General features: G+C 45.3%; 1 protein-coding gene across 2 annotated transcripts in view; it reads right to left on the bottom strand.

Moving 5' to 3' along the window:
• Window positions 1–24,909, bottom strand: part of LOC308314856 (Golgi apparatus protein 1-like) — a 73,779-nt gene extending 48,870 nt beyond the window's left edge. For both annotated transcript variants that reach the window (XM_080762614.1, XM_080762613.1), the window contains exons 1-2: window positions 24,387–24,909; window positions 1–9 (exon numbers count right to left, since the gene is read on the bottom strand). The exon at window positions 1–9 is cut by the window's left edge and continues 21 nt beyond it. In XM_080762614.1, the coding sequence (XP_080618740.1) occupies window positions 1–9; window positions 24,387–24,863 (486 nt within the window). In that variant the 5' untranslated portion in view covers window positions 24,864–24,909. The remainder of the gene's footprint in view (window positions 10–24,386) is intronic.
• Between the last annotated feature and the right edge of the window lie 2,194 nt (window positions 24,910–27,103).

The following is a 27,103-nucleotide window of genomic DNA, read 5'->3' as shown; positions in this document are numbered from 1 at the left end:
CTCCGAGTCCTGGAGGAGGATGAAAGAGAGACAGAGGTTAGGCTTTGATCTGCACAGCTACCTCCCTCCACAGCTCCCTCCCTCCACAGCTCCCTCCCTCCCCACCACCGGGAGGCAGTGGAAAGAAAGACAATACAGAGGCAAAAGGGCTCAAGCACACAAGCACACACACACACACACACACACACACACACACACACACGCGCGCACACGCGTGCACACACGTCGACGTACAAAGCAACATTTCCAATTAGTAAATTAGGTCATTTGACTCATTTTCTTTTCAATCAGGTTATTTTGAAGAGAACAATACATTGCTAATGCTCATTGCTGCTCAATGGTTGCTCCTGGCTACAACAGCCTTGACACTATGGCGCTCCGCTCCGCACTCTCTACTCTATTCCTTTATGACTCTATGGGAGTGACACGCAGCCCAAGGTCGACTCGTCAGGATTGGGACTCAAACCTGTGACATGCTGTCAGTGTCACAGGCTGGATCAGAAGCCTAGGTGCCCGGACGTCTATCTATGCCAGCCGTCCGGGCCCAGAACTGCAACGTCCCCTTATCATTCACTAAACTCACCCCACACAGCTACTGCTGTTGTCCTGCAACGTCCCCTTATCATTCACTAAACTCACCCCACACAGCTACTGCTGTTGTCCTGCAACGTCCCCTTATCATTCACTAAACTCACCCCACACAGCTACTGCTGTTGTCCTGCAATGTCCCCTTATCATTCACTAAACTCACCCCACACAGCTACTGCTGTTGTCCTGCAACGTCCCCTTATCATTCACTAAACTCACCCCACACAGCTACTGCTGTTGTCCTGCAACGTCCCCTTATCATTCACTAAACTCACCCCACACAGCTACTGCTGTTGTCCTGCAACGTCCCCTTATCATTCACTAAACTCACCCCACACAGCTACTGCTGTTGTCCTGCAACGTCCCCTTATCATTCACTAAACTCACCCCACACAGCTACTGCTGTTGTCCTGCAATGTCCCCTTATCATTCACTAAACTCACCCCACACAGCTACTGCTGTTGTCCTGCAATGTCCCCTTATCATTCACTAAACTCACCACACACAGCTACTGCTGTTGTCCTGCAACGTCCCCTTATCATTCACTAAACTCACCACACACAGCTACTGCTGTTGTCCTGCAACGTCCCCTTATCGTTCACTAAACTCACCCCACACAGCTACTGCTGTTGTCTTGCAACGTCCCCTTATCATTCACTAAACTCACCCCACACAGCTACTGCTGTTGTCCTGCAATGTCCCCTTATCATTCACTAAACTCACCCCACACAGCTACTGCTGTTGTCCTGCAATGTCCCCTTATCATTCACTAAACTCACCACACACAGCTACTGCTGTTGTCTTGCAACGTCCCCTCTTATCATTCACTAAACTCACCCCACACAGCTACTGCTGTTGTCCTGCGATGTCCCCTTATCATTCACTAAACTCACCCCACACAGCTACTGCTGTTGTCCTGCAACGTCCCCTTATCGTTCACTAAACTCACCCCACACAGCTACTGCTGTTGTCCTGAGACGTCCCCTTATCGTTCACTAAACTCACCCCACACAGCTACTGCTGTTGTCCTGCAACGTCCCCTTATCATTCACTAAACTCACCCCACACAGCTACTGCTGTTGTCCTGCAACGTCCCCTTATCATTCACTAAACTCACCCCACACAGCTACTGCTGTTGTCCTGAGACGTCCCCTTATCATTCACTAAACTCACCCCACACAGCTACTGCTGTTGTCTTGCAACGTCCCCTCTTATCATTCACTAAACTCACCCCACACAGCTACTGCTGTTGTCTTGCAACGTCCCCTCTTATCATTCACTAAACTCACCCCACACAGCTACTGCTGTTGTCCTGCGATGTCCCCTTATCATTCACTAAACTCACCCCACACAGCTACTGCTGTTGTCCTGCAACGTCCCCTTATCGTTCACTAAACTCACCCCACACAGCTACTGCTGTTGTCCTGCAATGTCCCCTTATCATTCACTAAACTCACCCCACACAGCTACTGCTGTTGTCCTGCAACGTCCCCTTATCATTCACTAAACTCACCCCACACAGCTACTGCTGTTGTCCTGCAACGTCCCCTTATCGTTCACTAAACTCACCCCACACAGCTACTGCTGTTGTCCTGCAACGTCCCCTTATCGTTCACTAAACTCACCCCACACAGCTACTGCTGTTGTCCTGCAACGTCCCCTTATCATTCACTAAACTCACCCCACACAGCTACTGCTGTTGTCCTGAGACGTCCCCTTATCATTCACTAAACTCACCCCACACAGCTACTGCTGTTGTCCTGCAACGTCCCCTTATCGTTCACTAAACTCACCCCACACAGCTACTGCTGTTGTCTTGCAACGTCCCCTTATCATTCACTAAACTCACCCCACACAGCTACTGCTGTTGTCTTGCAACGTCCCCTTATCGTTCACTAAACTCACCCCACACAGCTACTGCTGTTGTCCTGCAACGTCCCCTTATCGTTCACTAAACTCACCCCACACAGCTACTGCTGTTGTCCTGCAACGTCCCCTTATCGTTCACTAAACTCACCCCACACAGCTACTGCTGTTGTCTTGCAACGTCCCCTTATCATTCACTAAACTCACCCCACACAGCTACTGCTGTTGTCCTGCAACGTCCCCTTATCATTCACTAAACTCACCCCACACAGCTACTGCTGTTGTCCTGAGACGTCCCCTTATCATTCACTAAACTCACCCCACACAGCTACTGCTGTTGTCTTGCAACGTCCCCTCTTATCATTCACTAAACTCACCCCACACAGCTACTGCTGTTGTCTTGCAACGTCCCCTCTTATCATTCACTAAACTCACCCCACACAGCTACTGCTGTTGTCCTGCGATGTCCCCTTATCATTCACTAAACTCACCCCACACAGCTACTGCTGTTGTCCTGCAACGTCCCCTTATCGTTCACTAAACTCACCCCACACAGCTACTGCTGTTGTCCTGAGACGTCCCCTTATCGTTCACTAAACTCACCCCACACAGCTACTGCTGTTGTCCTGCAACGTCCCCTCTTATCATTCACTAAACTCACCCCACACAGCTACTGCTGTTGTCCTGCAATGTCCCCTTATCATTCACTAAACTCACCCCACACAGCTACTGCTGTTGTCCTGCAACGTCCCCTTATCATTCACTAAACTCACCCCACACAGCTACTGCTGTTGTCCTGCAACGTCCCCTTATCATTCACTAAACTCACCACACACAGCTACTGCTGTTGTCCTGCAACGTCCCCTTATCGTTCACTAAACTCACCCCACACAGCTACTGCTGTTGTCCTGCAACGTCCCCTTATCGTTCACTAAACTCACCCCACACAGCTACTGCTGTTGTCCTGCAACGTCCCCTTATCGTTCACTAAACTCACCCCACACAGCTACTGCTGTTGTCCTGCAACGTCCCCTTATCGTTCACTAAACTCACCCCACACAGCCGTCACTTTTCCGTACTACTGAAGCCTTTATTGATAATATCAAGTGAAGATGGACAGGAAAGGGAGAGAAAGAGAAGGGGAGAGACATGCAGCAAAGGTCGTCATGAACGGAACTTCAGGCCAGAGCCTATTATGTGGCATGAAGGGGGGGGGGGACAATTACACAACATAATTGCTGGGGCTCCTTGACATGAAATAGTTTGAGAAGCACTGACGCAGAAACACAGGGTTTCTCAGAAAACTGTCAGAAACACAGCCGTGTTTCTTCTTGTGTAGCAAAAGCGTCACGTCTGCATCTCAGCTGGTTGCCTTGGCTATACCTCAAGCTTTATGGTTTAGATATTATGACAGGGCTTGCTACAGGAGTGTGTGTGTGTGTGCGTGTGTGTGTGTGTGTGTGTGTGTGTGCGTGTGTGTGTGTGTGTGTGCATGCAATGCAGTCCAGCTGATCCCTAAATCTGTTGGACTATAAAATAACAGTCAGTGTTGCAGATGTCCTCAAGTAACACAGTTACAGCTGAACACATGGTCCTCCCGTCCCTCCCAACACAGGGAACACACGGTCCTCCCGTCCATCCCAACACAGGGAACACATGGTCCTCACGTCCCTCCCAACACAGGGAACACATGGTCCTCCCGTCCCTCCCAACACAGGGAACACATGGTCCTCCCGTCCCTCCCAACACAGGGAACACATGGTCCTCCCGTCCCTCCCAACACCGGCCACGTTGTAGCTCTGCTGCTGCTGCTAACAATTACTTTCACACTTTTGATCATTCTAGGCTATTCATTTTGACTATATAATTACAGTAGAATGGAGGTAATAAAAGTGCAAAATTACTGCGAAACCTCTCGTCTCCATAACTAGTGTGTGTGTGTGTGTGTGTGTGTGTGTGTGTGTGTGTGTGTGTGTGTGTGTGTGTGTGTGTTTTTATTTTTTGTAAACCAACGCCCTGCTTGATCATAATAATTGCAGCGTCACACAAAAGCATAAAAAGTAGCAGATCTGCAAGCTGAAACGTAGCGCAGAGCGATGCGTTTTGGCTGTCCTTCCTTTGGGTATGCTCAAGTATAGCAGTGGGTTTCAATCCTTTTCATTTCAAGGCCCATTTTTATTCAGTACTTGAGCCACGGACAGCCTCTCAGACCCAAAGAGGACAGCCTCTCAGACCCAAAGAGGACAGCCTCTCAGACCCAAAGAGGACAGCCTCTCAGACCCAAAGAGGACAGCCTCTCAGACCCAGAACCCTCTCAGACCCAAAGAGGACAGCCTCTCAGACCCAAAGAGGACAGCCTCTCAGACCCAAAGAGGACAGCCTCTCAGACCCAAAGAGGACAGCCTCTCAGACCCAAAGAGGACAGCCTCTCAGACCCAAAGAGGACAGCCTCTCAGACCCAAAGAGGACAGCCTCTCAGACCCAAAGAGGACAGCCTCTCAGACCCAAAGAGGACAGCCTCTCAGACCCAAAGAGGACAGCCTCTCAGACCCAAAACTAACAATATTTTGTGATAGTTGGATGTTGTGAAGAAAAAAGTGGAATAAGTGAGAAGAAAAAGTAAAGGGGAGCAGAACTGTATTGTGTGCGGACACACACACAATATAGTAATACAGTTTACGCTCATTTTAGATCTGATAAAAAAAAGACCATTTGGTTAGCAACCCTCTCAAGGACCACTGGTTGAAAACCACCACAGCAACAACGATATATATAAAATGTAGTGCGTATCCTAATGGTTATTATTACCTAAAGATTGCACCATTTGCAATGAATCTCAACAGTCGTCCAAGTCTTAAAGAATAATCCCACACTGATGGAAAGCGTTCCCCACAGAGAGCACTAATCACACATGATCTCAGAGTCCAACTCCTCCACTACTCTTCCTCCTGGCAGGTTCTGGTGCTCTGCACCTCAACAACTCACACATGTCCTGGAGGATCTATAACCCCTCCTTCCACGGCCTATAAGTCCTGCTGAGAAGAAAGTAACTGCCCAGGGCAAGATGTCAATTAGTGGTGCACCGTGCACCGTGCTGCAGGCTAAACACTGGCCTGGCCGCGTCCATATGCTACCTTGCAGTGTAACTATATATTGTATATTATACAATATATACCGTAGTACACTGCGAGGTAGCAGCGAACAAGAGCAGGGAATCAAAACACTCCCTGTGGATCTGCCATGGCATGGCCTGGCCCAGTCGCTGGCCCACTTGCACCAACAACCCTACCGAGCAACTATAGGGCTACAAGTGGGGTCCACCGGGCACAGGCGCCGCTCCCGTGGGTGGGTGGACCTTCTGGCTGGCGCATCCTTGAGAAATCACGAGCACCCGCTGCGACATGGTGGCTGTTGTGCGAGGGCCAGATTTACATTTCATTCATTTGATATATCCGATTGACATTTATACCACTTCAATGGTGTAAAGGATCAGCTTCTCCAGATAGGGTAAAATGCCGATCATAGATAGGCCGATCAATCGCTGGCCGATTATCGGAGCATCTCTAGTTTTGGACATACGAGGTTTCCAACAAACAGCGACGATATACGGTATACTGTACACAATATATGTATACTGTACACGCGGCACAATAAAAAAAAAAGCTCATGCAAATGGCGAGAGGGACACATCCATCACCCTGGCCTCCCGGAGAGGCCAGCTGTCTTCTCCTCCTCCTCCACACTTCAGGATGTCACCCTTTAAATACCACCAGCCTCATTGACAAAACTACAGAGTCTACGGTATGTTGGGGCTAATGGAGAGGAGGCCAGACCTAAACACCTCCTCACTCTCTCTCTCTCCCTCTCTCTACCATCTCTCTCTCCCTCTCTCTCTGCCATCTCTCTCTCCCTCTCTCTCTCTGTGTCTCTCTCTCTCTGCCATCTCTCTCTCTCCCCCTCCCTCCCTATCCCATCTCTCTCTACCATCTCTCTCAAACACCGCTCGTCACGTCAGATGTAAATTGTGCCTTAAGGACATCTTTATCACGGAGGTGGATGACAAGAACAGCTGGAGTGAGTGGGAAAGGGAGCGGAGAGAGAGACCAATTAGAGAGAGAGAGAGAGAGAGATGTTTCCCAGACTCTGTGAGTCACCCTCTCTCTGCTTGTGTAATTCTATGTAACTGCCAATAGTTCGACAGCAGAGCTCATTGAAATGGATTCAAGGTCAGGCCATGTCTCTCCTGGATGCCTTGGTTTTAACCCATTCTGACCTGAGATCAGATTCATACGAGGTTTCCACTGGACACACACTGGTCTGATTAACCCATTCTGACCTGAGATCAGATTCTAAAAATGTCAGTTGTTCTTCGATTTTTCAAAAATAGCAGACCTACAAGCTCGTAGCGCGCCACTCGGTGGCGCGTTATGAGCTTGTAGATCTGCTATTTTTCAATAGCTAAAGCATGACATGATGCTAACACCAAAATGGGTTCCCGTTCAGAATGGGTTAAAATGATGTTAAAGGGAAACCATTCCTTTAGTTCCTTTAGTGCAAAGACTCAAGAGATGCCTTTGGTTTTAATAACTACTCCAGCTCCGTCTTAAGAGCTTCGGTGAAAGACATGAAAGACAAAACTCCCAACGCGTCGCATGAACATTTCCGCCCAATACCCGATACTGACAGGCAAAGTGGTTAAAAAAAAGGAGCAGTTCGCCCATTTCCATCCTTTATCTTTACATGATTAGTCCTTACTCATCATGCTCATTAGAACGATGGCATCGTGTTGTTGGTGCGTTCACATGATGGGCAGAATGATGCAAAGATAAAGTCTGATACAGCCAGCGACATGAAGCTATATGAAGCAAATCCAACTGCTGCAAAAGATACAAAGCCACACATTGAAGCTGAGCTGGGTTCAACTTCCAGATGCGAAGCTACAAAGCTTTGTTGTTGATTTTTCTCAATCTTCCCCGCTGGCCGTCCAATACACGTAACTATGGATGTACGCCTGATGACGTCAACGACCATGTGAGCTATAGCTATAACACACACACACACACACACACACTTTCTTTTCCTGGAAAGTTAGCATTCTGAAACAGAGACATTGTACTGTGATACTGACCCACTTAGACACACACACACACAACATCCCTATCTTATGGTTCGCAACAGAATATTTTCAGAATCTGGACTCGGGTCATTCCACTACAAAGCTGCATCTGACTGGAACAACCTTCCGCTTTCACTCAGATCAACTACCTCTCTATAGGACGCTTCAGGACTTCCCTGTATTCACATCTCCAAAACAACCTGTTCATGCTTCTAAATAATACTGCTTTATGCTCACATGTTTACTTCACACTTTGACACATGAGGTTATAGTACTGTCTTCTCGATTATTTCCATATATAAACGAGTCAGGGGTCAGGGGTGGAAGAAGGGGAGGAAAGAAAGAAAGAAAGTTACCATGTTTACCCAGGGTAACTGGACTAAGCTCAAGAACTTGTTTACAGCCAGGCCCTGCTCATATAACATTTCATGGTAGAGAGGTTCAATGCCTTGCTCAAGGGCACTTCAGCGGTGGTAATTTTAACGTGCCGGTCCGGGGATACGAACTAGCGACCTTCCGATATCAAGACCGCTCCGCAAACCGTTTGGCCACCGCTGCCCCAAAGATAACTGTACCTGTATGTGTATTTGTACTGTATGTTATGTTGTACACAGAGTGATCTAGTAAGAGAGTAATGACACGTTGACTCTCATTGTAACAATGGAATGAGGAAGTGCTCATTCTATCTCAATGGAATAGTTCCAGCCATAGGAGCAATGTGTGGAACTATCGCCCATAAGTACCCGCTTTGTCTCAATGGAATAGTTCCAGCCATAGGAGCAATGTGTGGAACTATCGCCCATAAGTACCCGCTTTGTCTCAATGGAATAGTTCCAGCCATAGGAGCAATGTGTGGAACTATCGCCCATAAGTACCCGCTTTGTCTCAATGGAATAGTTCCAGCCACAGGAGCAATGTGTGGAACTATCGCCCATATAGGGACCCGCTTTGTCTCAATAGGATAGTTCCAGCCATAAGAGCAATGTGTGGAACTATCGCCCATAAGTACCCGCTTTGCGGCGAGATCAAAGCATGTCACCACTCTCTTACTAGATTACTCTGGTTGTACCTACATATGTGTATTTAGTACTGTGTACATCCTCTCAATAAAGTTCAATAAATATTATTTTTTTTAAACTGTACGAAGCAGTGAAAACTTTGAAGTCTCATATTTTTTCACAACCCACCAATTCACTCCCTTGGTCCTAAACACACTAACTCCTAGTAGAACTAAGCACTGAATTAATAGATTCTATTTTGAGCATTCTTGCAAATTATAGGGATGGGCGATATGACATTTCTGGCCGATAAGATAAAATTAATTGCCATTATTGCCGATTTACCGATTTATATATAGCTCCTAGAAATTAACTGAAAGTTTTTACTTCTAGTTTAGAGCATTCTTACAAACGTTACACACAGTACAGTATGTACATGTAGACAGTATGGGACACAGAAATGACATTACAACAAGACTAGAAAACTAGAATTAATATCGAAAACATTTCCACCAATGCCTGCACAGCCCAAGCCTGAAAAAGTCTCATTATAGCTCAAGTGCAGCTGGGTAATGAAAAACAAAAGGAGACTTAAATTGCCAACCTCTTATCTTGAGCGGGAGGCCATTTCATTTTTTTATTTTGTCTTATCACACCGTTTGATAAGAGTGATCCGGGGGGAGCGGTTTAAAAAAATATATAAAACAAATGGTACAGGATGTCGTCTCTGTCGGGTGGAAAAACCTCACATGTCCAAAACTCTTACTTTTCAGGATTAGTAGCAGTGTGTCTGCGCGTGTGTGTTTAAACCACTCTGACCTGAGATCAGATTCTAAAAATGTCTTCTACATCCTGACAGTTTTCCATTCTGACCTGAGATCAGATTCTAAAAATGTCTTCTACATCCTGACAGTTTTCCATTCTGACCTGAGATCAGATTCTAAAAAAGTCTTCTACATCCTGACAGTTTTCCATTCTGACCTGAGATCAGATTCTAAAAATGTCTTCTATACATCCTGACAGTTTTCTGAAAAAGCTATGTTTCAATGTCAGTCGTTCTTCGATTTTTCAAAAATAGCAGACCTACAAGCTCGTAGCGCGCCACTCGGTGGCGCGCTATGAGCTTGTAGATCTGCTATTTTTCAATAGCTATAAAGCACAACATAATGCTAACACCAAAAGGGGGTTCCCGCCCAAAATGGGTTAATTATACCCGACAGTGACAATATGTAATCTAATCAAGAATTGAACTGTATATTCGCTCTTGACCTAAAAAAACGCAGCTTTCAGCTAGAGAAAGGCTCAGCTAATTCAGCCTTTCCCCCCCCTCGCCCCCGTCCGGTCATTAAGACAGTCATGGGGTCATTGTTGGGTAAACAGAAAACTATTGTTGGGGTTTAGTGAAAAGCGCTTCCAGGGACTCAAAAGGCCCGCTTTACACAGCCAAACCGGAGCTTTGATGGTGAGCTTATTATTATGGCTCCGAGCCAGGTGAAAAAACCCTGCATAAGTACAGTACAGTTTAGCCCAGTTAGACCTCTATAAAGGTCTTCTAAATCTTGACAGTTTTCTGAAAAACCCTAATGTTTCTAATTATGTCAGTAGTTCTTAAACATTTTCATGTCAAGGACCCCCAAAAATATAAGTAATTGGCCGCCGAAAAGTTAAAACCACTCACTCTGAAAGAATATATATTCAAACATTTGTGCCACAATTTCTTAAAAATAGCAGATTCGGTGCTGCACTATATATGAGCTTGCAGATCTGCTATTTTTCAATAGCTAAAGTATAACATAATGCTTAAAACACCAAATGGGGATCCCGTCTAGAATGGATTAGTGGGGGGACAAAGTAGTCAACCAACCCCAGCCCTCTATAGGAGGGGTGAGTAAGTGTACAAACTCCTGGTGGTCAAATATTATTCAACTACAAGTTGAAGGTTTGCTCGGTCAAAATCTGGCTGCACTCGAATTTATTTACTGGACTACTTGTGCTTAAGTACTTGTGTTTAAGTACTGGAGTACTTCTTCAACCATTTTCAACGCATCTTCAAATATAATTGTTCCTCACCAACGCTCATGATAAGATAACATGGTACCATTTTAGTCTACTCAGGTCTGTGTGGGGACTGGGTGGTCTGTGTCAGCTTGAAGATATCGTCTGAAAGTAACATTTATGAGGTTTCCAACAAATTCAAAAGCATCAAAAGTAGCAGATCTACAAGCTAAAAATGTTGTTTCATGCCGATTTGCGCTTGCATATCGGCTCCTTTTGATGCTTTTGCGTGACTGACGCCTGTAGTGTGATCAAATAGGGAAGTCATTTACCCCCCAAAAAAGCACCAAACATTAGAATATGGAGAGGAGAGAAAATGTTGTGATAAAAGTTTTCCAAAAGAATTAGAAAAAAAAAAGTGTTGAGCATTTCTGGGAAATCTGCCCAAAATAGGGATGCCAGTGTATTTAACCCCTTTTGGGTGGGAACCCCTTTTGGTGTTAGCATCATGCTATGCTTTAGCTATTGAAAAATAGCAGATCTACAAGCTCCTAGCGCGCCACCGAGTGGCGTGCTACGAGCTTGTAGGGTCTGCTATTTTTGAAAAATCATGAACATGCTGTGCAAAGCTTTGAATATATACTCTTTCAGAGCGAACGTTTGTAACTCAAATCTTTGCTTCTGGGAGGAGGTCCCTGAAACCACACATTTCCAGATGGGGGTCAGCGGCCAATTTCATATATTTTTGGGGGTCCTCGACATGAAATATTGAGAACCACTGATAAAGAAACATGAGGTTTTTCAGAAAACAATACATTTCAAATAAATAAATGTCGACATCAGGCCTAAATGGGTTAAAAAAAGCAAAAAGCAGGGCAACATAAGGTGAAGCTGGCAGCGTGTGTGAAACAGACACACGTACACCATGAAATCATTTAGACACAGTTCAAAAGGAGGAGGAGGAGGAAAAAAGAACCCTCCAAACTAAAGCCTCCTCCCTAAATCTCCCTGGATCTGCTGTACCACGTAAACAAAACCACAGAACCACCGAGGAGGAGAAGAGGAGAGACTGACAGTCAGCCTGGAGACGGAGAAAAATACTATGTGACTAAAAACCAGGCCTAAACTTACCCACGCACAGTCGCACAGTCGCACACGCCACTATAGCAGCAGCAGCTGTAGAGCTAGCTCCAATGAGAACTGCTCTCTCTCTCTCCCAACAACACTTTGTGTACAACTACAGTACAGTCACCATCAATAATGCATGTAAAAGAGGATCTATTTTTATTATTATTATTAGGCACTGAACTGGACCCCCATAACTCTGAGTTATACTGACCTGTAAGGGTCCATTTAAGAGTAACTGACAGTTAAAACACATGGAACTCCAGTCCCAACAACACAGAACAAGTTGTAGGGCTGCTGCTGCTGCTGCTGCAAATACGATTTGTGGCCTATCCAGATTAGAATCAGATCGACGGTATCAAGTCAAAACAGTAAAATGAATACAATTAAACCACATTGGACACTGATGTTTGTGAATTAGACTTGAATGATTTATAATAACTCTTTATGCACAGTGACTGACAAATGTGAGATTGCAGTACGCCGAGTAAGCATTAAACCCCTAAGTCAACAGACAAGTTCATAGGTCACATACTCTAAGACTTCAGAGAGAACAGGAAGCTGAGACACCAGGTAAACATTAAACATCAAAACCTATCAAAAGCATCCGTCTAAACAACCTAAGACAAGTTGTGCTCAAGAACAGTCAAACAAATCCCAGTATGGTAATAAATAAAATAAAATAAACAAGCTATTGAATGGACCACTTATCTAGGTTGTTTGAATTGAAATACAATCCCACTCCGAATTACAGTAACAGTAAAACATAAAATAAAAACAACCGTCCTAACATAAGTTGTGGTCAAGACAAACAAATCTAAGTAATAAAAACAACCCCCCCAAGCAAATGAATGGACCACTTCTCTAGGTTGTTTGAAATACAACTCAACTCCGAATTACTGAATCTGTATCAGTCTGGACACTCAAGACAATGAAGCCTGATAATATACTTTATTGTACGATTTTGATGTGTATATAATACGGGGGTGTGTGGGTGCTATCTACTATTAAAGATCTACAAGCTCACAACACCGCCTTGCCAGCTTGTAGATCGAGTAGCTTCAGCTTGAATAATCGGGTGACAGTAAAGTGACAGTTGTATGCTTTAGCTATTGAAAAATAGCAGATCTACAAGCTCATAGCGCGCCACCGAGTGGCGCGCTACGAGCTTGTAGGTCTGCTATTTTTGAAAAGTCAAAGAACGACTGACATCGAAACATAGCTTTTTCAGAAAACTGTCTGGATGTAGAAAGACATTTTTAGAATCTGATCGCAGGTCAAAATGGGTTAAGCATTTACAGATGCCTAGAGTATGTCCAGTGAGGTAAATACTAGGTTTTCAATGTAATGAGTCCCAGGATACAGGGATGGTCTGCATCCCGGGGAGTCCCAGGGACATTTTACGAGTCCCACTTCAACGACGTTAGGAGTCATATTTTGCCATTTTTACAAATTGCAGCATTTAAGTGATTTAACTCCCATTTCATATGGTTATAATATAATGTAGTTATATTCATGTACAAAACAGAAGAAGAAATGATTATTATAACTAAAGCTAGCAAAATAAACTAGAATAAATAAATAAAACAGTACAGTAGCGCATCCCGTGGAATGGATACAGAGGTAGTCGTTTTATTGCGTCCCTTAACTATAAACTGTGTTTTGGGATGCAAAATGCACCCTATTTTAATCTCTCTATGTCCTTGGTTTATACGTAGTTGTTTAACCCATTCTGACCTGAGATCAGATTCATACGAGGTTTCCACTGGACACACACTGGTCTGATGAACCCATTCTGACCTGAGATCAGAGTCTAAAAATGTCAGTCGTTCTTCGATTTTTCAAAAAATAGCAGACCTACAAGCTCGTAGCGCGCCACTCGGTGGCGCGCTATGAGCTTGTAGATCTGCTATTTTTCAATAGCTAAAGCATAACATGATGCTAACCAAAATGGGTTCCCGTTCAGAATGGGTTAATACCACTTCAGCACTCAATGCAGAGTTCTGACAGGTCGAAATTGTCTGGATACCAGAGCGCCGATGGCCTTGTAACGAAGGCTCTCACCATCTCCAAATATGAAGATAGCCGACATATCTTTACTAAAAATACAACTTCCATACTAAAGAAAAGGCAGCGATCCGAGCACTCAAAAAAGGTTAAAATAAAATGGTGAGGAGAGAGTGGATACAAAAATGAATGTACTTCATTGGCTACTTAAAGGGGGAGTGTCAAAGCCCGAGATTAACATTGCTGATAAGGTACATCACGTGGTCTGAATGAAAACAGTTTCAAACGACACGTGACTATATCTCAGGCTCTGACGTGACCTAGCATCTAGCCGAGCTGAGTGGCTAGCGCAGTAAAGGCTAGTGGTTTTGAGGTGGCCTTTTGCGTCATACTAGGTGAAAGTGTAATCAAAAAAATTATTTTATTGCTCGAAAAGCTTCCTTACAATGACATTGAGTTGACGTGTAGGTCTTAGGGTAAGCTGTTGCATAATCGCTATTTCGCACTCGGAGTTCCATGCTGCGGCAGAGAGCTGGGATGCAGCCCTGCTCACGTCCGTTTGTCCCCTCTCACCCCTGGGGCACAGCCTAGTGCGCACACGGTATAGCCTCTGGTAGTCATGCAGGCTGCTCTCAGCCGGTCGGACTCTAAATGTGTGAAAATAAAATGTATATAACGTACTCAAATGTGTTAGTTTTACCAATATTGTTTGTTCATGTGAAATGTTTGTTTATGCATAATGAATTGATGAGAAGGCACATCAAAACGGGGAAATTGCCGTACTCTTTGAGTGTGTGTAAACGTATGTTTTCTCATGCCAATAAAGCCCTTTGAATTGAATTGAGTGTGACTCTGTACCAAATAATAAATTGCCTCAACTGATCGTCTGACCTGTCCTAGATTATAAGCCATGAAAATATTCTGCATTCTTTCCCATTCTGCAGCAAGGGGCGATATAATGCTGTGATTCATTCCACTTTACTGACCGTTTCATTGCCTATATGTCCGATTGTCCGTCATGAGTGACTATACTCGTCGCCATAATATAAGAAAATGTGTGCTGTAACTGCAGACCCGAATAGTTCTGATGATCCTCATGGGGGCTATCCGCAGCCCCGCCTCCCCCCCCCCAGCGGTGAAAAAAAAGAAGTTGATGTTTTCTCGCGTTTACGCTGATATAATGACGTGAAGCTAGCGGAAAGGCATTTACGTGGATTTCATGTGTCCCGACCTAGAATGCCTGTGATCATTTAATTATACTTCGTACTAGTCTATATATATGATATATAAATGCCGAGTGCACTTGCATGCCTATGCATGCATTCTAGAGGCAAGTCCCATAAGGAAACTGCCCCTGCAAGCGACACCTTTTTATTTATTTATTAGGATATTTCTATAGCATGCGCGATTGCGCTGCTCACTTGACAGCCTTCTCTAGGCTACTCGCAGTGCAACGCGTTGTGAGCTTGTAGATCGGCTCCCGTGGACTCGCGGTGCATGTTAAAAAACAAACTCACAATTATAATAAGAACATAGGCCTACACTTATCTGCATTCTGCACTGTACGAATCCAACGTTGTTTTGTGTTGTTTAGTGAGTCAGTTCTCTGACTGTCGGTGTGTGTGTGTGTGTGTGTGTGTGTGTGTGTGTGTGTGTATGGAGGGGTATAATATTTGATATACATAAAATGATCACCCATACAAGTTGATCATTATAGCCTAAATAACGCTATGTCAAGTTTCATCATACTTCTGGTGGCTATTTGGAGAGCTCCAAGTTGTGCACGGAGAGAGAGAGAGACCGCCCCCCCATATCGGTGTGTGTGTGAGAGAGAGAGAGAGAGAGAGAGAGAGACACGAGGCGGACACAGGTTAGGCCGGCCGCTAGAGTAGTCACAGGCAGTGATAACGTTTACGTGAAGCTCCAGGGCTCCGTGAGCCCTGTTCAGCACTTAGCCGGCTGAGGGCGTGTCAGCGGGGGGAGACAGATAAGACAAGATAGGTACGATGGAACCCGTCACGCGAAATTGCGATTATGCAACAGTTCACCCTAAAACTTACACGTCAACTCAATATCATTCTAACGAGATTTTCGAGCAAAAAAATTAATTTTTCCACCAAACTTTTACCCAGCTATGAAGCTAAAAGTGACCTCAAAACCACTAGCATGAGTTGATAGCCACCAGGAACGCTAACTCGCAGAGCCCAGAGCTATGCCCAGAGCCGCTCTGACATTTAGACCAGATACAAGATCAATTTTATTGGTCAAATTGAGCTGGCCCGTAAGTACGTCACAATCTAGATGCTAGCGTTAATAGCCTTAATAGCTTCCCGAGAGGCGTGTCAGCCCCGCTTTAAAATAAGCCAACATGTTTCGACTCTCAAAAAAGAGTCTTCGTCAGGGCAAGTATATTCTTATCTGAATATGTCTGAACAATGTCTTACCCTAAAATCAGGGTGGTGAGCAGAATAGAAACATGGGTGAGTACTGAGTGACAGACGTTAAGTGCATTAGCGTCTCCGGATGTAACTCATCCATCATCCAATCTCTGTCATCAGCCCTTTATCAACACAGCACGGCATGCAATGCAGCCAGCATGGACATTTACAGTATGGACATTTACACATACCGACGTTGGCAGCCGTCGGTCGCTTTGTCCGACCGTTTACTAAACCGTAACCCTAACCTCAGTCTTAACCGGCCACGTAAGTCCCCTAACCTCATATCAGTCTTAACCAGCCACGTAAGTCCCCTAACCTCATATCAGTTAACCCATTCTGACCTGAGATCAGATTAAAAAAATATCTTCTACATCCTGACAGTTTTCTGAAAACGCTATGTTTATGTCAGTTGTTCTTCGATTTTTCAAAAACAGCAGACCTACAAGCTCGTAGCGCGCCACTCAGTGGCGCGCTATGAGCTTGTAGATCTGCTATTTTTCAATAGCTAAAGCATGACATGATGCTAACACTAAAAGGGCCCAAAATGGGTCAAGTCCCCTAACCTCAACCTCATATCAGCTAAACCAGCCACGTAAGTCCCCTAACCTCATATCAGTTAAACAGCTACACAAGTCCCCTAACCTCATATCAGCTAACCAGCCACGTAAGTCCCCTAACCTCAACCTCATATCAGTCTTAACCATCAGTTTCACAATGTTTTCGCTTCGGCAGGCGTCAGGAATTTCACTTCCGCATTCGCCTAGTCGTCACCTACTCACGGTAGCCACTAGCCAGTATGTGTTAATGTCCACATTGCCTCTGCAATGCCACGGTCCAGATAAAGAACATACTTGGTGATTATCGGTCGATACCGTTGGAAGCGGGGGGGGTGTGCAGCGTGCACTTTCCCCATATCGCCCTTGGGCAAAGCAGTGAGTGAACCACCCACCAAGTGCTATAAGAGTGGAGCTACTGCAGACTGCAGACTTTGTGAAAGCTGCAGACGAAAAGTTCTCGTCGCTATACCTTTTGTCACTTTTGTTTTTCTGCTATCTTAAGTGCAATAAGGGTTTGTTGTGCGATAACAGCTAAAATTACATGTTTGTGCATTAGTGCTGCTGGGGTTGTGCAATAACAGGAAGTCATGTGTGTTTTGTTTTAGCTTGTATGTCGTTTTGTGATATGATGCACTGATTGGTTGGCACTTTTAATTTCGTTGTACACGTTGCAATGACAAATAAAGATCCATCTATCTAACTAAAGTGAATAAATAATAAATAAAAATGATGAGTCATGATCATGACTAAAACTAAGACTAAATATATTGTCGTCAACAAAATAAAAACTAGACCAAAATGTTAGGAGGAGAAGAGAGATTCAGATCAGATACTTTCAGCATGCAACCAAGTCTAAACTCAGTCATTACAAGCTCGTAGCGCGGCACCGAGTGCCGCGCTACGAGCTTGTAGGTCTGCTATTTTTGAAGAATCGTGAAATCAGGTGACATGAAAGTGTTTGAGAACAACATAGCTTTTTCAAGAAAACAGTCCAGGATTTAGAAGTAGTTTGTAGAATCGTTCCCAGGTCAAAATGGGTTAACACAATTTGTATGTTGGGTGCCTAGCCTGGCACAAAACAATAAACATACAGATAGGGGTACGGGTACATAGACAAATACTTTGTTCATTTGGGAGACATCATGATCTGGTACCTACTACCGTACCTGCTAACGTACCACCCACATTCAGAACATACATGGTAAAGTTCTCATTCCACTATGCTCTGCCACCAGAAAGAGGAATGCCCCGACACCAGATTGAGACGCATTGGCGTCGTGCGGGCCGGGCTTCCTTGATTTACAAATGCCCCGACACCCTCCATCAAATTACAACACTGTGTGAATCACTGGTTTCTTTTCAAAATTGGCCCCGGAAAAAAAAACATCAGGAGAACAACAAGGCCAAGGAGAGGTAAATGTAAATTCCATCATCGAAAGGAGGCGTCATTCACTGGCGTCGATTTTCCCTTTTTTCTACTTTGTACATTGTTGATGTATTATTGTTTAAATCTTTTGTATGAATACAATTCATTCATAGTATTCTTTTGAATACATGACAGGACGACAATGAATGGGAACAAGAAGTCCCCAGGGCTTTTCTGCGTTATACTTTTAGCCATAATAATGGAGCACGTGCTGTTTACATTTTTTAATAAAGTATTTATTATATTCAATCTATAGCTAGCCACTAGGCATGTAACGATTCACTCAACTCATGATACGATTCGTATCACGAAATGAGGTTCACGATATTAAAACAACGTTTTTTAAATTTTATATAATTTATCTTCCCCCCTGAGATTTTTTATTTAACTACATTGCAAAAGAAGTAACATTACTTTTGACAGTGCGGAAACATAATTGCCTTCCTTGATGAGCATCAACGACCATCAGCACCTGGGCAGTCACAGACACACATAGCTCCTCTCTACAGTCACAGACACACATAGCTCCTCTCTACAGTCACAGACACACAGCTCCCCTCTACAGTCACAGACACACACAGCTCCCCTCTACAGTCACAGACAGCTCCCCTCTACAGTCACAGACACACAGCTCCCTACAGTCACAGACACACACACACAGCTCCGCTCTACAGTCACAGACACACACACAGCTCCCCTCTACAGTCACAGACACACACAGCTCCCCTCTACAGTCAGACACACACAGCTGCCCTCTACAGTCACAGACACACACAGGTCCCCTCTACAGTCACAGACACACACAGCTGCCCTCTACAGTCACAGACACACACAGCTCCCCTCTACAGTCAGACACACACAGCTGCCCTCTACAGTCACAGACACACACAGCTCCCCTCTACAGTCACAGACACACACAGCTCCCCTCTACAGTCACAGACACACAGCTCCCCTCTACAGTCACAGACACACACAGCTCCCCTCTACAGTCAGACACACACAGCTGCCCTCTACAGTCACAGACATACACAGCTCCCCTCTACAGTCACAGACACACACACAGCTCCCCTCTACAGTCACAGACACACACACACACAGCTCCCCTCTACAGTCACAGACACACACACAGCTCCCCTCTACAGTCAGACACACACAGCTCCCCTCTACAGTCACAGACACACACACACAGCTCCCCTCTACAGTCACAGACACACACACACAGCTCCCCTCTACAGTCACAGACACACACAGCTCCCCTCTACAGTGACAGACACACACAGCTCCCCTCTACAGTCACAGACACACACAGCTCCCCTCTACAGTGACAGACACACACAGCTCCCCTCTACAGTGACAGACACACACAGCTCCCCTCTACAGTCACAGACACACACAGCTCCCCTCTACAGTCACAGACACACACAGCTGCCCTCTACAGTCAGACACACACAGCTCCCCTCTACAGTCACAGACACACACAGCTCCCCTCTACAGTGACAGACACACACAGCTCCCCTCTACAGTCACAGACACACACAGCTCCCCTCTACAGTCACAGACACACACACACACAGCTCCCCTCTACAGTCACAGACACACACAGCTCCCCTCTACAGTCACAGACACACACAGCTCCCCTCTACAGTCACTGACACACACAGCTCCCCTCTACAGTCACTGACACACACAGCTCCCCTCTACAGTCAGACACACACAGCTCCCCTCTACAGTCACAGACACACACAGCTCCCCTCTACAGTCACAGACACACACAGCTCCCCTCTACAGTCACAGACACTGAGACACACACAGCTCCTCTCTACAGTCACAGACACACACAGCTCCCCTCTACAGTCACAGACACTGAGACACACACAGCTCCTCTCTACAGTCACAGACACACACAGCTCCCCTCTACAGTCACAGACACACACAGCTCCCCTCTACAGTCAGACACACACAGCTCCCCTCTACAGTCACAGACACACACAGCTCCGCTCTACAGTGACAGACACACACAGCTCCCCTCTACAGTCAGACACACACAGCTCCCCTCTACAGTCACAGACACACAGCTCCCCTCTACAGTCACAGACACACACAGCTCCCCTCTACAGTCACACACAGCTCCTCTCTACAGTCACAGACACACACAGCTCCCCTCTACAGTCACAGACACACAGCTCCTCTCTACAGTCACAGACACACACAGCTCCCCTCTACAGTCACAGACACACACAGCTCCCCTCTACAGACACAGACACACACAGCTCCCCTCTACAGTGCTCTACTACTGAAGGTGACTCTCATTTCTCTCCAAAAGCACTTCAATATGATGGAATATGACTAAAGCTCACATTTCACATCACACACACAAGCTTTTTTTTGTTTGAGATAATCACTCCTGTAAGTCATAAACACTTCACTTAAGTGAACCACGGGGGAGCGGTTAACATTAACGCCATTGACTCAATGCTCAATCAGTGCATCCGTCATAACTGACTGTACATAACTGCTGTACACACTTCAAGCAGAGAAAGAGGTGACTAATCATCCTGTCCCAGACCCACAGGAGGGGGAGGACGACCATGATCCCTGTGTTTCTCTGTTCCCTGCACTGTCTTGTCCCGGTCGCTGCCCGCACAGAAACACAAAAACACTGAGGCTGGCCTACAAAGCAACAAGGCACCCCCATATCTTCAAAGTCTGATCCAACACTACAACCCCCCCCCCCCCTCCAACATTACAACACAGGGAGGCTGGCAGAACCTTCACTAAAACGGTCCGGGACACAGCGCTTCACACGTCCCAGACTCTTCTCCCTTATGGCTCCAAAACTATATGGGATGAACTTCCCCATCGCAATCAGAACTGCAGACTCACTCCCAATCTTCCACCGTATAGTCTGAAAAACTCACCCCTTCAGACTCCATCTTAGCCTGTAGCACTGTCTTGCACTAGCCTCGACAATGCAACGGCTAAATGTATGTCATTTAGAAAGCATTTTATGTGGACCTAGCACTCTATAGTGTATAATCATAGTTTCATTGTACAGATATTCTACTGTTAGATGGATGATATATCACCATGTGTTGTTCTTGCTTACTGCTAAATGCCTAAATTGTGAACTGGGTTCAAAGGGATACAGACAGACAGTAGAGAGCTGAGAACTCTGAGTGTTACAATGGAATATATTGAGAATATGCGATTACATAGAATATGTGTTTTCAGCATCTTGGAATAACACACACACGGTATGTGGGAAAAGTTGTACTCAAAGTATGTGGTCAAATGTAGTCTTTAGTACGGCGGACCGATGTCACGTTGCTACGCATTTCTGAGCTTGTGGTATACTGCTCCGTCAAATTTCAGATCTGAAGTTAAAAAACAAACAAATGGTTCATTTTACAGGTCCATTTGGTGCCCGGTGTGGCCGGTCTTCCTTCCTAAACAAAAAGAACATGATGGTGCCCACTTTGTTTCGAGTTACAGTTCAATACAAGAGCGCTTGACCCAAAGCATGCTCGCTTCCGGGTCAAAGCAGGTGGCGACCTCGGAACGGATACCACCGGGCATTCAGTACTGTGCCAAACCGTCCGTAAAACGTATTCCTAACCTTAGCCTCACTAAAACGAATACAAGAACCAATGGGCGGTCGTGACTGTTTTGTGGAGAGCGTTCCGGTTCTCCCCGCTCAAAATCACTTCTCCCGGATGGCTGGTTTACTGATGGTAACACAGACTCTAGCAATGCTGTCGTATTGAAGTGATGCAAGGGCAACGGAATGAGCAGCAAGCAACCTTCCCCAAAATGCATCTGGCCAAACACCATTATTATTAGACTAGAAGTGCACAGGTTGTCAACCTCAGAGGTCCAAATGAATTAATAAATGGACCCTTGTGCAGGGCTTGATGTTAACTTGGCTTGTCCGGGACAAATAATAAATCTTTCCGGACAAGTGCATCAAAATTGTACTTGTGCGTTGGACAAGTGACTCTTTGGTTTCACTTTTCCTGTAACGCTCCTAACAGCCAACAATATTGTCTGGCATTATTGTCTGGCTTTCCAAAATAATCACCTTTCCAATATTGGCAATAGCACTAGAATGTCTGATCTTACAGTACATACAGTACATTTCATATATTCCAAATACACGGCAATAGATTGGTCCTATCCAGTATCCACGCACGTTTAGCAGACTAACCATGTCTGCATTTAAACTTGTAGCGCTGCGTGTGTACTACTGCATTTGTACCCACCGAGTAATTAATTCCTAAGACGTGGGAGTCAGATATAGTGCCCTAGTTTTATATCCATTTGAAAGTTCTGGCAGAAAACGTGTTTTAAGTCAAATATAGCCACTTTTACAACCTAACCCTGGACTGAAAATATGAGGGAAGTTAGTTAGGGAACAGTTGATGTTTGGGAAGCACAAACGTATGGGGCACACAATTGACAGACCTGTGGTAACTGATCACACCACCTATTTTGAATTATGTGGCCCATAGAATTGTGCTTCCTAAAGGAAGTTGAGATATGTTCAGTTCAGTTCTGCACTCATTCCGGGCCCCTCGCCGGAGAGAATGTCGTCCGTACTTCACTAAATATAGGATTTCTGAGAGAACTTTCAAATGAATATGAAACTAGTCCCCAAAACAGCTCCGGTGGTCACCTCACCACCGGAGCGGTGGTCACCTCACCACCAAAAATCCAGACTATGAATGAGCCTTATGTGGGGTCCGGGGACCCAATAAGCGTTATTCATAGTCGGTGGTGAGGTGACCACTTAATGAACTACAACATGACGTCACGGAGCCGCGGTGAAGAGCAAACCACCACTCCACGTTATTACAGCTCCGGAGCGGTGGTCACCTCACCACCGGAGCGGTGGTCACCTCGTCACCGGAGCGGTGGTCACCTCACCACCGGAGCGGTGGTCACCTCGTCACCGGAGCGGTGGTCACTTCACCACCGAAAATCAAGACTATGAATAGGCCTTTAGGGGTCCTCGAGGACATCCCCAGAAAAATGTGTTAATACAGCATCACACTCATTTTAGCCCCTTTATCCATGCGTTATATCCTGGCTATTCAAAAATAGCATATACAACACAGTGAGGCACGGAAGCTTGTACATCTGCTATTTGTGAAAAACATTGAATGTTTTAGGTTTTTAACATCGCTGATCCCCCATTTTCAGATGGGGGGTCTGTCTGCACTGCAGATAGATAGATAGATAGATAGATAGATAGATAGATAGATAGATAGATAGATAGATAGATAGATAGATAGATAGATAGATAGATAGATAGATAGATAGATAGATAGATAGATAGATAGATAGATAGATAGATAGATAGATAGATAGATCTGGGGGTCCTTGACATTAAAACGTTTGAGAACAACTGGCCTAATGGATATTGAGAATGGATTAGCACTGAGAGGAAGGCCAAAATGAAATGGCACAATGATTCATTTTGGTACTCTTTTCACAAACCGGTCTTATATATTCATTATTCATTTGCAATCAGTGAGAAATCAGATTGGCAATCAATCAAAACGAGAAGCCATGGCCAAGTACCAGAAGAGCAAACCACTTCACACAACAAGCCAGATGATCTCAAACAAACACCATTATAAGGGTTTGTCTCATCTCGTTACCTTTAGTTTATAATGACCATATAACAATGACCTGATGACGATGACACGAAAACACTAATACTATGACTCATTTAGTCGCCTGTCAAAAACAGAACAGATCTACAAGCTCTCGAGTGTAAAATGAAGAGTTTAACTATTGTTAAACATCTGCATTACTTAATTAACAAGATGTATACACAATTAGAGAATGCAGAATAATCGTTATATTGATCAACGTTTGCCTGTCATCACTTCTTATGGCACAAACGTGGACACAATCTTATAACGACAACAAGATATTCTAAGTTGTGTGTGTGAGAGGTTAAATGTCACCAAATGGTGGTCCGTGGCTCAAATGCTGAATACATGATGGACCTTGAAATGAAAAAGGTTTAAAAAACCCACCGTTTAGCAGATTAGCTCAGGTTTTAATTTAAGCTGCCTCCCAGACAAGTCCCCCTAGTTTCCCAGCTAGCGCTTAGCTAACTTAGCCCCGCTGCTAATGGGGGTCCTTCAGTCACTGTGCCTCTCCTCCCCGGGCGGACCACCACCAGCCAGCGGCACCGGACCACCACGGTACCACCACCAGCAACCCCCCTCCCTCCTCGGCTCGGTCCCCTCATCATACCTCCTTCCTGTCCTGGAGACACTCCAGCACCGCCAGGTTGTTGGACCACGAGTGCTTGGGACAGAGCCGGGCCAGGTCGTCCCGGCACGCCGCCTCCTCCGCCAGCTTCCAGCCGGTGGCGGAGCGCCGCCGCGGCAGCGAGGCCCCGGCGCCGCCTCCTACTCCTCCGGCGGGCGCCGCCACCAACACCGGGCTCCGCTCTATGCTCCGCTCCGCCGCTACTAGCCGCTCCGGAGCCGCCGCAGGAGGACCCTCTGCTGCCGCCGCCGGGTTGTTGTTGGCAGCGGCGGCAGCCTCGGGTACGCCCGGCCCCGGCATCTCCTGGTTCGGGGAGCCCTGTGCGTTCGCCTCCTTCGGCATGTCGTTGTTGGCGGCGAGAGCTTGGCTGCTGTCCCCGGCGCGGAGAGCAGGCACGCACAATAGGATGTACGCGGACAGCAGCAGCAGAAGGGGAACACGTATACAACAGGCCGCCATCTTTCCCTTCTTTCGGAAATCCTGTGTGTCGCTGCCGTCTGTCTGTCTGTCCGTCCGTCCGTCTGTCTGGCTCTGCTCACTTCACTTTGACTTCAGGACTCGGAGGCGGGAGCGCTTCTGCTACGCTCAGAGCCGTAGATATAGACGGAGTTACGCAAACTGCGTTCACTCCATGGGGCTTCAGTCCAATGGCGGCTCTCCTACATAGACTTCTAATGAGCACGGAGACAACCAACTGGGACAAGTCCTGGTCCGGAAGAAGGCAGAAATGCATTGGACTCAGGGCAACAGCCCAGCTTTAATGATCTTAAAATCCCTTTATTTTAGATTGATTTGTAGTATTCAACATAAACATTAAAGAGACATTAGTTGTTACTGTACAATACTTTAAAACAGTTGTCATGTTGCACACATGCTTAAAATAGCTCTCGTTTGCGCCGCCCTCGTTGAAAACAATGTATTTCCAACTCCAGCTTGTCTCAGTCCAGGCTGCATGAACAGCGCTTGAGCGCTCGGTTTCTGCCCCCTCAATGTCGTAACTCTTCTATTACATGGCTCTGGCTACGCTCCGCCGGTGTTGCCAAGTTTTGAGGAAAAACAAGCAACCAGGGTCTATGAAAACAAGCCCAGAAAGTATATGGAATCAAATATATGCCATTATTGATTATTCAAATGGATATTCGAGATTGTAATTGAAGGTAATTGAATTTTAGATTAGAAAGCAGGCCGCAACTACTAGGCTAATAATTATGAGCACTTTATCAGAGACAAATACCTATCAGATACCTGTCCATTTAAACTCTGCCCGAAAATGAAGGCCCGGCCCTACCGGGGCCCTCATCAAACCCTGTACACTCAAGACACTGCCCCCACTGCCATTGATCAGCCTGTTTATCATCTCCTGTTTATGTAGTGTGATGATTTACCCCAAATCCAACCATTGAGTACCAAGCAGGGAGGCGTCAGGTCTTCGGCAGACAACCTGAACTTCAGAAGTTGAACCAAAAAGGCCCCTCATAAAGAGGAACTTTTTTTATGGACAAAGTAGGCATACTAGGCAAGGATCAGAGTGCTCGAGGGCTGGCTAGAAGGGTCCAGAACCACATAATCCATACAATATAGACTCATAAAATTGAGTCTATATTGTTATGCTATTTTCTGCGAAGGTCTTCCCCACAATAAGGACGATGCTGCATGTGGTTTATGTGGTAAAAATCTAAATGGGCTATTTAAAAAATAAAAATAATCTTGGGGAAAAGAAGTGATTTAGTGTGGAATGTTCTTGAAACATTTTAAATAATACACACATCTTCTAGTATGGGCGTCCCGGCTGGCACAACATATTTTCAGATGGGGGGTACGATGAGGACAAATTATTTGGGGGTACTGTTACTGTACAATACAATGTTTGAGAACCACTAGGTTTGAACATTAAGAAGCTCAAATAAGCAACTACACATCTACACTTTAGCAAGAAGTCCAAAAACCGCAACCCTCATTATCAACTACCAAAATGTACAAGCAACTTTACAGGAATAACAAGCCCAAAGTCGCGTATAATAAGCAGACATGGCAACACTCGCTACGTCTGCTCTGGACATAGAAATTCACTGGCTAGAGTGGATCAGTAGCTACAGTATAGAGATATACCATGTAGACTTCCCCAACCTATTCATGCAACAAAATACACTGTAGTGTAGCAGACTAGCTAGTTATAAACAATGCAACACTAATCTTGTGTAGCAATATCATTTTGTTATTTGACACTATTTTCTTAGGGGCGTTTGTCCTGAACTCTTGGAGAATTTACAAATCGGCTTTTTGTGGAAACTTTTTTTTTTTCAAATGTCATAAGATTTTAGTCGACTAAATCAACTGTAGATTTAGTCGACTAAAATCTTATGTATTATGTACTCAAATGTATTGTGGCAGGCCTTGATGCAATCATGACTGATTTTAAACTTGCTAAAATGACTTATACTGGATCTCTTGTCCGCTAGTCCCTTCCTAACATTTTAGTCTAGTTTTTATTTGTTGACGAAATTGTCCGGATATTTTAGTTTTAGTCATCATAGCTTAGTTTTCCATTTAGTTTTCCTCAGTGGAAAAAGGTAGTCGACGAACATGTTTTGTCATAGTTTTAGTTTAGACAATGAAAACACTGCTTGTAATGCGACCACTGCACTGTTACAAGGATGACCTCAGGCCTTTCCAAGCCCTGCTGGACCCACAAAGAATGC

Source organism: Protomyctophum bolini (genome assembly GCF_963924005.1).
Source record: "Protomyctophum bolini genome assembly, chromosome: 4".
NCBI lineage: Eukaryota > Metazoa > Chordata > Actinopteri > Myctophiformes > Myctophidae > Protomyctophum > Protomyctophum bolini.
The sequence above is the reverse complement of the archived record's forward strand: the minus strand, read 5'-3'. Positions and strand labels throughout refer to the sequence as shown.